General features: G+C 36.6%; 1 protein-coding gene across 1 annotated transcript; it reads right to left on the minus strand.

The window, feature by feature from the left end:
- Positions 1–13,238: 13,238 nt before the first annotated feature.
- Positions 13,239–16,900, minus strand: LOC135700406 (uncharacterized). The gene is made up of 3 exons (XM_065220897.1): positions 16,573–16,900; positions 16,051–16,513; positions 13,239–13,696 (listed from the first exon to the last, which is right to left on the minus strand). The coding sequence occupies exons 1-3, from the start codon at positions 16,811–16,813 to the stop codon at positions 13,246–13,248; spliced, it is 1,155 nt and encodes a 384-aa protein (XP_065076969.1). The 5' UTR covers positions 16,814–16,900; the 3' UTR covers positions 13,239–13,245.
- Positions 16,901–18,556: the final 1,656 nt, after the last annotated feature.

Consider the following 18,556-nt stretch of genomic DNA (forward strand, 5'->3'; position numbering starts at 1 on the left):
CTCGGTGTCACTTTGTATGGGAGCGAGCTGTCAGTTTGTCAGTTTAGTGTCAAACAGTGAAGTTATTATTTTGCTTTATATCTTAATTTAAAAATCGAGATGAAAGTGTGTGGGTTCGAAAAAAATATCGCTGTGCTCAGAAAACGAAGCTCTTTCAGATGATAAATAAAAACGGATATATTTTTCGAAATTACAGAACCCAATTTGCCAAAAGGTATAAGGAGATTTCTATCCGTGTACATGTTTCTACTAAAGAGCCTGAAATTATAAAGAGGCAACATCTTATCCATTTGACAGGTCTTCTGCTCGATTGGAATGACTTTTCCTATGACTTTGATAGATAATCGATTGTTCCAATTTTGACATTTCAGGCTCTTTAGTTTCTACCAAGCGGGCTACCAAGCTTGTAAGGTGATCGGTACACGGCGAATGAGAACGACCCAAATTTGAGTTTAGTTCACTCATAATCGCCAAAAGTGCAGGAACTCAGCGATGAGTAAATTTGCCTCATGTTTTCCCAGGTTTTTCCAGGATTTTCCAGGGGAAAATTCCCGAATTTGAGAAAAGTAAAGATTGGATTCCCTCAGTCTATTGGTACTACTCCGAGACTGAATAAAATTTTCGTCAATTTCCTCATTTTCCGGCAGATGTTTTAGGTTTTCCACAGGAAACCCATGAGACAAATTTTTCTCATCGCTGAGTTCCTGCACTTTTGGCGATTATGAGTGAACTAAACTCAAATTTGGGTCGTTCTCATTCGCCGTGTACACTCAAAGATAAATTAAATCAAAAAAGCTTAAAAAGTATGCAGATTCCCACTTCACCTTATTGAGTCCGAGCCATGATTACTTCGGCAGTAGTCATGCATGATTAAATTCGAAATAATCTTACCGGTATTAAATTTTATTCTTTTTGAATATTAGTATATATTCAAAGAAGATTAAACTCCAATCGAAAATTATAAAAATTTAATCAAAAATGATTAAAATTTATTGAAAAAAGATTATTTTCAATCTAATCAACCATGATTAAACTGGTTTTAATATCAGATGATACAGTCCGCGCTTCTAATCAATGTCACAGTCATTCGCGACCGAGAAGACATCGTTGTTGGACGCCAAACAGGACCCGGCTATAATGGCAATAATCGGTATGCATTATTCAAAATACTGAATTGCCAAGACATGAACAATGTAAAAACACTTAGATATAAATCATAACAATTAAGGCTGGTACGTTACTGCAGTAACTGGAGCACCTAGGTTAAAATGAAATGTAATTTATTTTGAATTTGGAACAAATAAATAGTTAAAAAAAAAAAGGTATGCATTATTCTCATTTAAAACCTTCTGGAATATTTCTTGTGGTATACCCTACAGATTTAATCTAAAAGTATCCTTAGAGTTCTCTAGGAGTTTACCTCAGAATTGCCTTGGAATTTCACTAAGAATTATGTGTGTACTCTCCTTATAACTCTCCTAAAAATGTCCTTAGTAATTTCATCTCAGAATTAACTTGCTTCCTGAAAATTATTGAAATTCTCTTCTCATAATCCGCTTGCAATTCTTGTCCGAGTACCCTGGAGATTATCCTCAGAACCATGTCGGTATTCTTTTCGATTATGCTCAGAAGACCTATCCCTTAGAAATCTCCTTAGAATTGCCATAGAATTTTTCTCAGAGTTTCCTAGAATTACTTCAGGAATTGTCATCAGAATTTCCATGGAACTTTGCTCAGAATTTACATTGAATGCCCTTTGAAATCTCTTCAGATTTAAATTCACTTCATAATCCACCAGGAGTTTACCTCTCTATTCCCTCGGTATAATAACGACAATAATTCTTTTCAACCAGAGGGTAACAGACTCAAACACTTGAAACTAGACAGTGGACAACGGACAACACACAATACCCATGAGATCTGTAAGGAAATTTATTTTAGGTCCAGGATTTAAAAAAAAAGTAGAAGGGTCTGTGCCTAGGGGCACGAACGGAAGCTTGACGTAGGACCGCTAGTGGACGGAACAAATGCGAACATTTAGTTCTCTTAATTAACCACTTTATTCGAGTACTTAAAATGACGTTTACTACCACTCGAACTTTAAAATAAAATATTATTTTGAGATTTTTTTCTTCTAGAACCTCGAGAAAAGTAGCCAACATTTGTGTGTTTCATAAAAAAATATAAATTATTTGGTCCAATTTTGTGAAATCGCTGGTAAAAAGTCACGCCAAAACTGCTTGACAAAGTGGTCAATTGATCAATCATCAATTAATTACATCATTCGAGCAGTTAAAATGACGTTTACTACTACTTGAACTTTGAACTAAAACATTATTTTGAGATTTTTTTCTTCTAGAACCATGAGAAAAGTAGCCATAATTTGTGCGTTTCATAAAAATATAGAAATTAGTTGGTTCAGTTTTGTGAAATCGTTGGTAGAAAGTCACGCCAAAACTGCTTGACAAAGTGGTCAATTATCTTAACTCTTTCTGTTTTTTATTTGTAAGCGTATCAAATTTGTAGTATTTATTTCAAAGAGAAAGTTGATGAAGAGTATTTTCGATTCATCTACCCGTAAGGTGTATTTGAAAGGTGTATTTTGGATTTTTTGTTTTATTATGAATTTTTAAGTTTTGTGCATTTTGGTATTAAAGTGCATTCAATTCATTATGAAATATATTTTTCTTGTATAAAGTATTTTTAATGTATTTTTGAGTATTTTTATTATGGTATTTAAGTTTCAACGTGTACACATTTACTTATTTTTTTGTGTTTTTTCCCGAAGTGTGTATTTACAACTCAGCTGATCCCCTCGAGATAATCAATCAAAATCACTTGCACCCCTGCTTCCAAGTTTGATTACAAGATTACAACTCTGGAGAGCATTTTGTGTGGTTGTTGGTTCTGAATATGGACAAACAAGCACAGATGAATTCTATTCCAACTGTTTACTGTTATAAGCTTGTTGGCCCTGAAAAGGGCCGTTTTATTGTATACGACATCCATGGCCGCTTACGCTTGGCGTGTTCAGAGTAGGTGATAGCATCACCGACAAACCGACATGAATGATCAAACAAATTTCAAAGAAATTTCTGATCAAAGCATAAACCTAATATCTGCCGCCGTGTTCGCGGAAAATATTTATCCTAGCCACGAACACGCGTACAAAGTTTATGAGTTGGTTCATGTCTAATCTATTTCGGACAAATTATTTTTATCTAGATAACACATTTCTATGGTTTTGACAGATGGGGTCGCTTCACATTTGAATCGGCCGTTATGGATTCTCGATCAAGAGTTAAGTTTAAGTTTCATGTCGGTTTGTCGGTGATAGCATCACGGATTACATTTTCCAGGAACATCTTCAGCACACCACGTAGATCAGACCGGGGATACGTTTGACACCGCCAAGGCGAGCAAGACGACGGATGGTGGTTATCTCGAAGAACTTTACGATGACGCTTGGCACCTTTTCCTCCTTTACCACGACCAGTCACTTTTTTTTTTTTTTTTTTTTTTTTTTTTACTCTTTATTTGTTCCAAATTCAAAATAAATTACATTTCATTTTAACCTAGGTGCTCCAGTTACTGCAGTAACGTACCAGCCTTAATTGTTATGATATATATCTAAGTGTTTTTACATTGTTCATGTCTTGGCAATTCAGTATTTTAAACAGGTTTTTTAACCTGCATGTCAGTATAACAATTGATATCTTAAAACTAAAAACTAAAACTAAATCTTATCTAAGTATAAAGGGAATTAATCGTTGCAATTGAGGATTGCAACGATTTTTGCCTGAAATTATTAATTATTTTGTTGGACATTTGTGCTAAAGTCTCAACATTCGAAATTCTATGTACTTCGGTTGTACTGTACCAGGGAGGCAACTTCAAAATCATTTTCAGAATTTTGTTCTGAATCCTTTGAAGTGTTTTTTTCCTGGTAGTGCAACAACAAGACCATATTGGCACAGCGTAAAGCATGGCCGGTCTAAAAACTTGTTTAAATATTAGAAGTTTATTCGTCAGGCAAAGTTTGGATTTCCTGTTTATAAGAGGATACAAACATTTAATATATTTGTTACATTTGGCTTGAATGCCCTCAATGTGATCTTTAAAAGTTAATTTTTGGTCAAGTATTAATCCAAGATATTTCACTTGGTTTGACCAGGAAATTGGAACTCCGTTCATAGTGACTATGTGACTACTACTAGGTTTCAAAAACGAAGCTCTAGGCTTATGTGGAAATATTATAAGTTGAGTTTTGGAAGCGTTGGGAGAAATCTTCCATTTTTGTAAATAAGAAGAGAAAATATCTAAACTTTTCTGAAGTCTGCTGCAAATAACACGAAGACTTCTTCCTTTAGCGGAAATGCCTGTGTCATCAGCGAACAAAGATTTGTGGCAACCCTGAGGCAAATCAGGGAGGTCCGAAGTGAAAATGTTATACAATATAGGCCCAAGAATGCTACCCTGAGGAACTCCTGCCCTAACAGGTAGTTGATTAGATTTGGAATTTTGATAATTTACTTGAAGAGTTCTGTCAGTTAAATAATTTTGAACTAATTTCATAATATAAAGTGGAAAATTAAACTTTTTCAATTTAGCAATCAAACCTTCATGCCAAACACTGTCGAATGCTTTTTCTATGTCTAGAAGAGCAACTCCAGTTGAGTGGCCTTCAGATTTGTTTGAACGAATTAAATTGTTAACTCTTAAGAGTTGATGAGTAGTTGAATGCCCATGGCGAAATCCAAACTGCTCATCTGCAAAAATTGAGTTCGTATTGATGTGAAGCATCATTCTATTCAAAATTATCTTTTCAAAAAGTTTACTTATTGAAGAAAGCAAACTTATTGGACGGTAGCTAGAAGCTTCAGCTGGATTTTTATCCGGCTTCAAAATTGGAACAACTTTTGCATTTTTCCATTTATCAGGAAAGTATGCCAAATGGAAACATCTGTTAAATAATTTTACCAAGAAAGACAAGGTACTCTCTGGGAGTTTTTTGATGAGGATATAGAAAATTCCATCATCACCTGGAGCTTTCATATTTTGAAAATTTTTAGTTATAGACCTTACTTCGTCCAAATCAGTCCCCCAGGAATCATCAAAAATATTTTCCCGAGAGAAAATATTCAGAAAATCTCGAGCAACCTGATTCTCAATAGGACTAGTAAGACCCAAACTGAAATTATGGGAACTCTCGAATTGCTTAGCAAGTTTCTGAGCTTTTTCCAAATTTGTGATCAAAATTTTACCACCTTCTTTAAGCGCTGGAATAGGCTTTTGAGGTTTTTTCAAAATTTTTGTGAGTTTCCAAAAGGGTTTGGAACTCGGGTCTAATTTAGAAATATTATTTTCAAAAGTTTTGTTCCTCAGGGCAGAGAATCGCTTTTTAATTTGTTTTTGCAAATCCCGCCAGATAACTTTCATGGCAGGATCGCGTGTTCTTTGATATTGTCTCCTACGGACATTTTTAAGATGGATCAAGAGCTGAAGATCATCGTCTATTATAATTGAATCGAATTTAACCTCGCATTTTGGTACTGAGGCAGCTCTTGCTTCAACTATAGAAGTAGTCAGAGATTCAAGAGCATAATTAATTTCATCTTTGGTTTGCAAAGGAATGTTTGGATCGAAGTTATATTCCATAAATGTTCGATACTGCTCCCAATCAGCTCTATGGTAATTGAAAGTAGAGCTGTTGGGATTACAAATTATTTCTTGGGATATTTCAAAAGTTACTGGAAGGTGATCAGAACCGAAGTCAGCATGGGTAACCAATTGGCTACAAAGTTGACATGAATCAGTTAAGACCAAATCAATAGTGGAGGGATTTCTTGCAGAAGAAAAGCATGTTGGGCTGTTTGGATATTGAATAGTGTAATAACCTGCAGAACAATCATCAAACAGAATATTACCATTGGAATTGCTTTGAGCATTATTCCATGAGCGGTGTTTTGCATTAAAATCACCAATAATGAAGAATTTAGACCTATGACGGATAAGTTTCTGGAGGTCACCCTTGAGAAAATTCTTTTGCTGGCCTACGCATTGGAATGGCAAATAGGCAGCTATAAACGTAAGTTGTCCAAATTTTGTTTCAACAGAAACCCCCAAAGTTTCAAAAACTTTGGTTTCAAATGAAGAAAGAATTTTATGTTTGATTCGTCTATGAATAATGATGGCAACGCCACCACAGGGTCCATCAAGACGATCATTTCTATAAATCAAGTAATTTGCGTCCTTCTTAACCTTATGGGCAGGTTTAAGGAACGTTTCAGTTATAACGGCAATATGCACGTTATGAACTCTTAAAAAGTTAAATAGCTCGTCTTCATTATCTTTAAGAGATCGAGCATTCCAATTTACAATATTTAATGCTTTAAAATCCATTACTGAATTTTAAAGTCATGACAATATTATTTGCAAATTTTACTCCAGTTTGAATAGCATCAAACATGGAGTTAGATTTAAGCATATCAGAAATCATGTCAATTAATGAATTCTGTAAAAATTCCATTTTGGGGGCAGTAATGCTTCCTAAGTCAAAATTGTCAAAATTTCCATTAGAACGTTGGTTAGTATTTTGATTTCTACCCGCTGCAATAGCAGCATAGGTAGCTCCATTAACTCGCTGAACATTGTTAGCAGCGAGGGGAGTAGGTACAGATGAAACATTTGAAGCAGGGGAGATATTTGTACCTACGGGTACGAATGTAGAATTTGTTCCTCGCTGACCGTTGTTAACAGCAGAGGAATTTGTACCTGGTCGGAAACGTGGAGCGTTTCCTACCTGACGGTTAGAACGAGATTGTAGGATCGCTTTGCGAGTCTTACATTCCCAAAAATTGGATTTGTGGTTTTCACCACAATTTGAACATTTAAATTTCTTAGGATCTTCCTTCACAGGACAGTCGTCCTTTGCGTGAGAGGAATCACCACAATTCATGCATTTAGCTGGCATGTAGCAATTTTTAGTTCCGTGACCCCATCCCTGGCACTTACGGCACTGGGTGAGGTTTTGGAAATTTCCTCCAGTCTTCCTGAAGTGTTCCCACTTCACTCGGACATGGAGCATAAGGCTAGCTTTTTCTAAGACCTTAAGGTTGTTTAGTTCACTAGACTTGAAGTGAACTAAATAAAAATCATTAGAAATCCCGTTGCGCGAATCGCCAGGACGGGATTTCATTTTCATTTTGATTACTTGGAGTGGCACAACTCCAAGTAATTTTGCCAGTTCATCTTTGATCTGATCCAGGGATTCACCACTGGGCAGTCCTTTCATGACAACCTTGAACACACGTTCAGTTTTGGTGTCGTAAGTAAAAAATTTGTGCTTCTTCTCAGTAAGATACTTGAGAAGACATTTAAATCCGTCCAAGGTTTCAGCCAATACACGGCATTCACCCCGACGTCCAATTTGTAGTGAAAACTTAACTTTCACGAAATTCAAAAGTTCCATGCGAAGAGCATGGAAATCGGTAGTGGTTATCACAATAGGGGGAATCTTTTCCTTCTTGGCATTAAGCCGGGAAAGTTTACTAGAATTTTTCTTGGATGATGGATCATTCTCATCATCCGTGAGCAAATCAAATTGATTACTCAAATTAATTTCATCAGAAGGGGGGTCAAGAGTTTGCCCCTTTCTTTTGCGTTTAGGCGCCATGGCGGCAGTAAATTTTTATTCAAATCGACTTCCAAGCAGATTACTATAAGAATCTGAAGGATCGAAGAGGAATTTTCCAAATCGATATCCAAGAAGGATTACCTCGGGTAGGGTCCAAACAAGGATCGAAGAGGAATAAGAGTTGAACAAGGTAGAAAAATTTTTACAGGTTGAGCACTGAAAAGTGCTGTTTAAATTTGTTGTAGCTTTAGGTAGTAGTAACACTTCCTTCAGCAAAAAGCAAATAGATCCGCACGGCAAGAGAGCACGATGCGGACTGACGACCAGTCACTTGTTGCTTGTTGCCGTTCGCCGTCCGAAGCGAAAATGAGCTGTTGCCATACAGCAGCGTTGCTTTATATCTTTTCAGGTTAAAGCAGAATGATGTGCAACCAAGTGGTTCTCGATTATGACGACTGGGTTTGGGAAGAACGTTTAACAGGGATAAAATGATCACTTTTTAATTGTGCTTGACATTAACACCTTTTCAATAGCTTCTCGTTAAAATCTGTCAGATGCGTAGAGATATTTCTGATTGATTGGTGATAAAATTATTGAAATTGGTCCAGGAGCAGCTGAGTTATTAATGATCAAAATCTTTCATAATTTTGTTTCAAGTTCCATTTTCGGTTTTCACAAAGTTTACCCCCAGTATAGAAATGACAGACGTAGTCCTACGTCAAAAAATCCAAGCATCAGAATCTTGAACATTTTTAAAATCCAAAATCTTCAAAACTAACTTAATAATTTTTGAAAACATTTCCAAGTTTTTTTTTTCCTGAAATTAATACTTTATTAATTTCAGGACATCTGAAGGAACGTAGAAAACATGCGCGCAGCGAGACGAACCGACGCAGAATCGCAAGTGCTGTGATCAATGTAATTGGTGATGCAGAAGGAAACAAGTCAGCTCTTTAATTATCACGACGTTCTTATGTATAATCTAGTGTGACGTAACGTTGGATCATGCGTAAGAACACCGTGAAACGAAAAAGTCGACTACATTCCTTCTGCCGCACCTATAGTAACGCGCACGGTTCCCGTGCTGACTGTTCCTTACTTTCTCACTCTAATCAAAATTTCCTTCGATGAGTGAGAAAACAGCAGCCCGTCAACGCGAGCGAGAACGCGAGTTGCCAGATCATTGCACACAAAATCAACTTTGCTAAAAAAAAAAAAAAAATACTAGCTCATCTGGTGGTTGATGGCACAAGCTTATAAGAAAATTCTTTTACAGCTTTCCACATTATTTTAATTGATTTCTTCGCCAGTTAGTCGTCTGTTACTTCGTTTGTGGTAATATCAACCGGTGGAAACTAACGATTTTAAATTGGCTCACTACTTGACTAACCTATTGGTCCCAAGCAAATCGATTAACGTATCCCATTCTAGTCAAAATTCTGGTACTACACTATGTTTGTTTTGATTCGCTATGAAAGATAGATAGATAAAATCAGGGGTTCTTGGATTTTCCTATGTTTCGAGGGGTGCATCGATTAGCTTGACCGAAGATAGTACCAGAGCTGAGCCAAAAAGTTGAGCTCGTTTCTTCGGAACCTACTAGCCTTAGAGTTACCTCTATGGTATTAGAGTTACCTCTATGTTTATACCCTTAAACAACCCAATTAACCACTTCATCCGAGCAGTTAAAATGACGTTTACTACCACTCGAACTTTGAAATAAAACATTATTTTGAATTTTTTTCTTCTAGAACCACGAGAAAAGTACCCAACATTAGTGCGTTTCATAAATAAAAAAAATAGAAATTAGTTGGTCCAGTTTTGTGAAATCGCTGGTAGAAAGTCACTGCAAAACTGCTTGATAAAGTGGTCAATTGCCGGGTTAAATGTAACTCGTAGTTAAACGTGACAGACGGAAAGTTATCGATTAATCCTGCTAACCGAGCGAGGTTATTTGTGGCAGACAAGAAGATAGGTTTTGATAACCGTACACAGCAAAAAGAAAATAATTTTAATATTACATCCAAGAGGATGCACTCCAATCATAGAGGTAACTCCTCGGGTAACTCTAAGACTAGTAATAGTAATAGCACAAACGAAGTGACAGACGGAGCGGCTCGAAAACTTTGGTGACTAACCTGCTATTGCAATTTTTCAGTGTACCACATGGCAACACCACTACCACTGGATTGTACCACATGGCAACACTACTACTAGATTGAACTCGCATTTTAACCGAATGTACTAGAATGTTTTGGTTCTATCTCTTTCACTCTACTCAAAACTGAAATGCATAAAAAAATGACAAAATGATACGCACTCTTTGCACACTGTCAAAGAATCATTGTACACAAAATCAACTTTGTTCAAATCAAAACAAAAAAACTAACCCATCTGGTGGATGATGGCACAAGCTTCCAAGAAAATTCTATTACAGTGAACCACATTATTTTAATGGATTTCTTCGCCAGTAAGTCGTCTGTCACTTCGTTTGTGGTAATAGCAACAATCAATACGAAACTAACGATTTCAAATTGGCTCACTACTTAACTAGCCTATTGGTCCCAAGCAAATCGACTAAAGTACACCATTCTAGTATAAATTCCAGTACTACACTATGTTTGTTTTGATTCGCTATGAAAGTTTGACAGATAAAATGAGGGGTTAGTGGATTTTCCTACACACTTAGAAAAAATTACCGACTTCGGTAATTCATTTACCGAATTCTCAACAGCTGAACGGTCGGTAATGTTTTCGGTAATCGAGAACATTACCGAAAAATCTGTAAACTGAATCAGCAAAATTAGCTGTCAAATTTACCGAACGATCGGTAACATTTACCGAAAAAATAAGCATGATTTGTAATCGACTTTACCGGAGAACTGTAATTTTGAAGTCGATATGGAAAATGAAATTTACCGAAAGATCTGTAGTTTTTTAAAAGGTTTTCGACTCAACTGTAATTCGCTTAAATATTGTTTCAAGATATTTTCTTGGTTTTATCAATTGAATTAAATAATTTTTCCTTATCCTTTATTTTATTTTATTCTTACGGATATGCTTTTCGTAAATCTACAAAACCCAAAACTTACTCGTAGCGCTGGCGGTCACTGCAATCCATGCAAATATTTGGCTCCAGTTGTGGTCAATGTATTAAAGTTGAAAATTGCTGCCGGTATAAAATTTCTCTTCTTATATGGTCATTGATATGTCGGTGCAGTCAAGTAACATAGCCTGGTACTTGCGACCGACAGAAAAAATCGGCCATCTGTAACAATGGGTGTTTATTTATATAACGAAATACCATTACTTACGGAAAATATCTACGATTTGCTCATCTTTATGCGTTGCAGCTGGTCCATAAAAGCCTCCATCATTTCACTTTTTGTTTTTCATAACATCTTCCACTTACACACTTTTTTTTAAAGGTCAAAAACACATTACGGCGGATTTGACGTTTCTCGCTGTGAAAGCTACCGAACTCGGTAATGGAACGCTTTGTTTACCGAAACTTCAGTAAAATATTTCACCGAAGTCAGTGATTAAACTGATTTACAGATCTGCCGGTATTTTTTTTACCGTTTTCGTTGAATTAAAATGAAATCACCGAAATTCGGTAATTTTATTTACAGTTTTCAGCAATATAGCGAGAAAATACCGAAACATCTGTAATTTTTAGGATTACCGATCTAAGACGGTAATTTTATTTACCGAACTCAGGGTCTCTGTTTAAGTGTGTATGTTTCGAGGGGTGAATCGATTAGCTTGGGACCGAATATAGTACCAGAGCTGAGCCAAAAAGTTGAGCTCGTTTCTTCGGGACCTTCTGGTCTTAGAGTTACCTCTATGGTAATAGCATAGAGATAACTCTAAGACAAGTAGGTCCCGAAGAAACGTGCTCAACTTTTTGGCTCACCTCTGGTACTATCTTCGGTCCCAAGCTTGTCGAATCACCCCTCGAAACATAGGAAAAACCAATAACCCCTCATTTTTCATAGCGAATCAAAACAAACTTTGCGTAGTACTAGAATTTCGACTAGAATAGGGTATGTTAATCGTTTGCTTGGGACCAATAGGCTACTAAAGTGGTGAGCCAATTTAAAATCGTTAGTTTCGTATTGATTGTTGGTAATAGTCTGGTAATATCTTCGGTCCCAAGCTAATCGATGCACCCCTCGAAACATAGGACAATCCACGAACCCCTCATTTTATCTGTCAAACTTTCATAGCGAATCAAAACAAACATTGTGTATTACTAGAATGGGGTAGGTTAATCGATTTGCTTGGGACTAATAGGCTAGTCAAGCAATGAGCCAATTTAAAATCGTTAATTTCCACCGGTTGCTTCAATCATGTCGAAAATCTCATGTAATTTTTATGGCCACAAAAATAAACAAATGCAGTAAAAGCAGCGTCAGTTCATGCACTGTATTAATGATAATTTTGTCCTTTTTGGCAAGTAATATTACACCATATTTTCGACACAATTGAAGTGCATTCACTTTAATGTGATAATAAAATTAATGTTTTGCTGTGTAGCTGAGCTCTGCTCGAAAAACGGTCGATCTAAGGTCAGCCAGGGACTAGGCCAGGGATTTTTGAAATGCTACTTTCAACAACGAATTAAATATAAATCGGCAATTGATTCACGGCTCGAATGTAAATCTCAAAGTTTGTTCATCATAAGGGAACGCGTATCTAAGGCTAAGTGACTATGCAAAACGTATGTTCGACCGTAATAACTCGTTCAATAGACATTATTTGATAAGATAATAACACAATCACCGACAGTTGTTGTCAAATTAGCAACAAACAATGTCTTGCAAATTCGTTCATAACACTCTATTTTTACACGTTTTTCAATTCGGGTCTACGTAGCTTCTGTTTCTGTAAGTTATACTGCTTTTGACGCTTCTTCTTCTAGAGTTTTTACGATTCTTTTGGGAGCGTTTTGCCGTGTCCGAGGCCGGTTCGCAACTTAGTGTTGCATTTTCACAGTTATTAATTAACCACTTCATTCGAGCAGTTAAAATGACGTTTACTACCACTCGAACTTTGAAATAAAACATTATTTTGATATTTTTTGCTTCTAGAACCACGAGAAAGTAGCCATCATTTGTGCGTTCCATAAAAAAAATAAAAATTAGTTGGTCCAGTTTTGTGGAATCGCTGGTAGAAAGTCACGCCAAAACTGCTTGACAAAGTGGTCAATCGAGAGATTTCTATGCCAGCGAATGCCGTCATAATAATCTGCCGCAGGATGCTAATCTTTCTCTAAATTGACAATATTGTATTGTCACATTCTGTGGATTTGATAGGGTTTTTGCACAACAATTCATGTGGCCTTTTTTTTCGAAACGCGCGACCACACCTAATGAAAGGCCGAATTGTTATTCCTTATAAGGTTCGATGTCAATACGTATTAATACTATTTTTTGCAAATCTCCCATAAAACATTGAAAGCTGCATAGTTGCCATTCTTGGTTGGACTAAATAATAGTTGGAAAGCGTATATGTTTGTGACTTTCTTTCATTCCACTTCGGAAAAACCAACAACTTGTATTTTTCACATAAGAAATGCATTACTGTTTAAGCTGCAGACAGCACATTTACTTCAATATTGTCTGATATTCTTCAATGACATATTTGATCTTTCGAATGGCCAAATCCACATCTTCGTCCGTCAGGTTGGTATAGACAACAATCCGTGAAAATGCCCAATCACGTGCGCTGAGTTTGACGCTGATGCCCATTCCAGCAGCATCCGTGACGCCATCTGCGATCTCCTTAGGAGTAACTTCTCCCAGTCGCTTAGTAAAATCACACGATTTTATTTTACCAGTCAGTATCTGCACCATCAGAATATTGGTGTGTAGATTTTTCAGATCAACCGCGAACAGCGGACTATTCATGGCGTGAATAGCTTCAGCGATTCTTCTCGTGCGGTCATGGTCCAAATTCAGCTTGGGTACAATTTCATCCAAAGCAACCAATCCTGCCGCTGCCAGGAATCCTACCTGACGCATACCACCTCCGAGGGCCTTCCGCAGACGGTGGGCTCTGTAGAGTGTGGATAATTTTCAATTGAGCTGATTTGGAAATTACCGTCAAGTGCCATAATTCTGTGAATCTAAGGCCTACTTCCGCGCAGTTTAAACAATTTCTACAATAATTTTAAATTTTATATAATTTGAATTCAATTGTACATCATGGTAGCACTTATATAAACGAAGAATATATATTTAGATAAAATGGTAATATACTGTATAATTTTGGTGAAATGCGTGGAATTAGGCGCTGCGCAGAATTATGGCACTTTGCGGTACTTAATCTGTTTTTAGAAATAAAACTGCATATCTGTTTTGAATATATGTAAATGGACAATCTATATTAAAAATCTGTATGAACTGATGACCTAAAACTTCATCACTTTGTGATGTAAACACAAGCTTACGAAAACTAAGCTGTTTCATATTTTACTTTTTAGAGAACATACCTATTGTCAATTCAAAGGAAAAATAAGCATTGCAAATGACATAATGCTATCCATACTGCAGGATGCTAATTTTCCTCTGATTTGACAATAATTTACAAACACTCCGTATTTGAACCATGACTGGAAACATGTATTCAACAATCAGGAAGGTTTACTGTACCCCTAGCGAGCGACATCCACTAAATACTTTGAATTCACATTATATTGGTATGCCAAAAATGGCATAATTTGATAAATAATTTGATAAATTTTGATAAATAGCTAGACAATATTATTAAAAAAAACTTTAACCTAGTGTACGTTAAATATAGTGGTAGATCATGAAAACAATATAGTACCCGTTCGATTTTGGCAACAAGCCCGAAAAAAATAGTGTTCCCAAAACCGAACCGTGCCCAAATCGAACGGGTGTCGTATTGGCAATGTACACACTAAAAAATTTCATGGCAAATTAATATTTATATCGCTATATATTCCTAATCAACTCAGAAAATAATTTTCATTTTTGTAGTTTAGCTAATAATCTGTACATTTAGAGTGATGCAAAATTTGAAATTTTCACTCCACAATACTTAAACGATTTCAAATCAGATCCTGACTAACCTCTCAAAATTTGAACCCATTTGGTTAGAAACTGAGATGGCACAAACCATTTGAAGTTTGCATGGGAATTACTATGGGAAAACCAAGATTTTTGTTCATGTCGATCTAATAATTCACCATATCGTTCTGCTTCAAAAACTTTCATTTGTACTTGTAGGAAATTTTTCCAGCTACAACTTTGCTCAAGACCACTTTTTGATTAAATGCAAGGATCGAAAGTTATCAATGGTTCAATGCGCTGATGTCTTATGATCATGCTCAATCAACTGCTCAGCAGGCAACATTGGTGTTTATGGGGGCGTTGAATAGGACACAAAAATCATGGCTACTATGTGACACTGCAAAATACAGTGTTGCCTACAGAGCAGCTGCTTGATCATGTCATAAGTTTACCAATCTCTTAAATAATTAATAACTTTTTCCTGTCTCGTTTTATATAGAAACGATCTTCAGCAAAGTTGTAGCTGAGAAAATTTTCTATAATAATAGTTATCGAACTGTTTCGCAGCTCAATATGGAAAAAGACAAGATGGTAATGAACAAAAAGTTGAGATTTCCCATAGTAATTTACATGTAAACTTCAAATAGCTTGTGCGAAGTCTGTTTCTAACCAAATGAGTTGTAACTTTGGGAGACTTATCAGGACCCGATTTGAAACCATTTAAGCACTGTGGAGCGAAAAATTCAAATTTTGCAGAGTTGGTTGGAAATGCTAACATGAAGCTTTAGTGTGATGATTTATTAGCTAGAGAATGATCTTTAGAAGAGGGTAGGTGGATAGTTCCGTTAGAGTACGGCAGTATGAAAATTGAATAGAAGTTGAAAATGAGCGAAGGGCCATTAAAGCGACAGTTTTCAAGATAGACGCACATTTTTGCCTGTGGACTTGGAGACATACTTCAAGTCCCCGCGTACATCGTACGGGTTAGGCAAAAATGTGCGTCTATCTTTAAAAACTGTCGCATTAATGGCCCTTCGCTCATTTTCAACTTCTATTCAATTTTCATACTGCCGTACTCTAACGGAACTATCCACCTACCCTCTTCTAAAGATCATTCTCTAGCTAATAAATCATCACACTAAAGCTTCATGTTAGCATTTCCAACCAACTCTGAAAATCGTTAACTTTGCGTATGAAGTAACATAAAAAACACTTTGAATCAAATTTTGCATCAGTCTACTGTACATCTCTGTGTAGATTCTTGGTCAAGAAATGATCAAGAAAATCTGTAAAATAAACAATAATCTCTATACGTGGCAACCCTGCCCAGCTTCCTTTTTAAAATAATGACCTGGTGAAAATTTCATGACTTACTGTTTGATGAAGTCCTTGGATCCGACCAGGACTGATCCTACGGGACAGGCCAGACCTTTGCTAAGACAGAAGCAAACCGAGTCTACGTCCCGAACAACACGCGATACTGGAATATTCAAGTAGTTCGCGGCGTTGAAAACGCGTGCTCCATCCATGTGAATTTTGACAGACTGTTCCTTGCAAATTTTGGCAAGATCTTCCATCCATTGCAGTGGAATCACTTTTCCTCCACATATGTTGTGAGTATTTTCAACCAGCACCAATTCTGTTTTCGGTTCATGAACATCGAATCCGCGAAATTTCCTTCGCAGTTCGTCCAGACAGAACGTACCATCCGGTTGGTTCTTGATGTTGTTCAACGAAACACCGGCAAGTTGAGCCGATCCGCCTTGCTCATACAGAAACACATGAGCCATGTCTCCGACGATCGCCTCAGAACCTCTCCTGTTGCAGTGGACCATCACTAGAATTTGTAAATTCATCCACTGATAAGATAATGACATTAAAAGAGGTTCTACTCACCAGCCAACAAATTGCCCATCGTACCGCTTGGCACAAACAGGGCCGCCTCTTTACCGAACAATTCGGCCGATCGACGTTCTAGTTCATTCACCGTTGGGTCCTCACCGTAGACGTCATCTCCAACGGCCGCTTCGAAGATTGCTTTACGCATGTTGGCCGTCGGAACGCTTATTGTGTCCGATCGGAGGTCCACGACACGAACCGGTGAAGAAGCTTCCGTTGTTCCATTGGTTGAATACATTTTGGTTTAAAATTTGAAAATTATAGTCTGTCAAAGATTCACTTCTGAGCGAGCACGTCCTACCGCGAGCGAAGGTTGTTATCAACTGAAAAGAGACTATTTGCAAAATACTACTTCAGAGATGCGAACATATTATGTACCGTAAGACGGGGTGACATTAGGCCAAAATTGAAAAATGTTTATTAATGCAAACCCTAATAAAAATAACCATTAAAGAGAGCTTAACGACGTGTTCGGGGTATCATCCAAACCATTTGTGGGATAGTTTACTCATCCGGGATACAGTTCGTTTACGGTATTTATTTATTAGGGAATATCTTGAATATAAAAAAAAATACTAGAATGTGTTTCTTGAACTCCTGGAGTCAAGTGTTGACACTATCCAGTTGATTTATTTATATAGTTAGTAAAAAAGTGTCATATATAGTATTAAAAACCTGGAGGTGCGACACATCTAAATCTAAATTTGTGATGGTCGATAAATATAATATATTTTTAATCTCTTGCATCGAAATCCATGTACTCGCATCGATTTCCACCTTTTTGAAAGAAATCTTTAAAATCTTCATCAATCCTCTTTCTATCTACTAAGCGTACGCGCATCTCACAACAAAAAAAATTATGCATCTTAGATAGACTCATCACCCCCCTCGGCAAAAACACGTTTTTAAAAATGTCCACAGGCGAGAAAAAGTTTGAACACACTTTTATGTGGATAGACAAGAGTTACTAGTGATCTTTAGCCATATATATGAAGTACATTGTGATCATAACCAAGTCAACTCCTAATAGCTACGTCACATTTACTTATTTTAAGATCTTTTAACCAAATTTATGTTTTGGCCCAATGTCACCTCCATTGGTCTATTTTTTATTTAATTTTAGTAAAATGAGATATCATTTTCAATCAACAATTTTCATGAAAGTCGTATATATATTCGCATGCTAAAAATTGTTTTCCTTGTTAAAATGTGAATGTTGTAAGGCATGGAACGAAACAATTTGATTGTTTGGTCCAATGTCACCCCCACTTACGGCATCTACACGTGCTTCTCGTATTGCATGTAGTATTGTACCTCGGATGTTGTATATTGTTATTTGCTGTGAATTTGTGAACCTGTGAGAGTGTTTGAAAGATCAAGCAGTGTTATTTGATATTGACAAAAATGTTCTATTTAAATTCGCAAATCATGACTTGTGTTGGTTGTGTTTGAATACTGGTTTTCGGAAACGAAGCTGTTATATCATCTTTGTGTACATCGCTTGTGCGCATGTGCGTAGATAAGCCGCAAAAAGTACGATGTCACGTACATTTCATTCTGATTGCCAACAAACACATCCGCCTAAAGTCAAATTTGCTTGAAAATGGATGTGTAGATGTTGTACCTAGTAGAAAATATGCAAAAATATGAGACCACTGTTCGTTTAACGAATCTCAACTTTGAAAAAAAAATACATAGGGGAAATGCAGGTAATGTCGGCCTAAGTGTCTCTAATTTGGGCCCATACATAAATGCAGCAATCGACTAAATTTTCAATAGAAACCAAAAATATCCATTAGTAACGTCCCAATAACGCGTTCATCTAGATAAAATTGATAAATAGCAGCTTTTTAGCGATGGGCCCAATCTTAGAGCCATAGGCCAACATTAGAGACATTTCCCCTAATTCATTTGATACAGCTCGTGAAACTTGACTCAATGACTCCATTTAGGGCTCCAATCAAAATCTGTTCCTCATCGT

The sequence above is a fragment of the Ochlerotatus camptorhynchus genome, unplaced genomic scaffold (assembly GCF_037179485.1).
Source record: "Ochlerotatus camptorhynchus isolate MF236.1 unplaced genomic scaffold, CSIRO-AGI_Acam_v1.1 ptg000136l, whole genome shotgun sequence".
NCBI classification, from domain to species: domain Eukaryota; kingdom Metazoa; phylum Arthropoda; class Insecta; order Diptera; family Culicidae; genus Ochlerotatus; species Ochlerotatus camptorhynchus.

Excerpts from the sequence above, each read along its gene's own strand:
- LOC135700406 (XM_065220897.1), bottom strand. The coding sequence starts at position 16,813 with ATGTATTCAACCAATGGAACAACGGAAGCTTCTTCACCGGTTCGTGTC. Across the intron at positions 16,514-16,572 it reads GATGGGCAATTTGTTGGCTG|TGATGGTCCACTGCAACAGG; the intron begins GTGAGTAGAACC and ends TACAAATTCTAG. Across the intron at positions 13,697-16,050 it reads TCCAAGGACTTCATCAAACA|AGCCCACCGTCTGCGGAAGG; the intron begins GTAAGTCATGAA and ends CACACTCTACAG.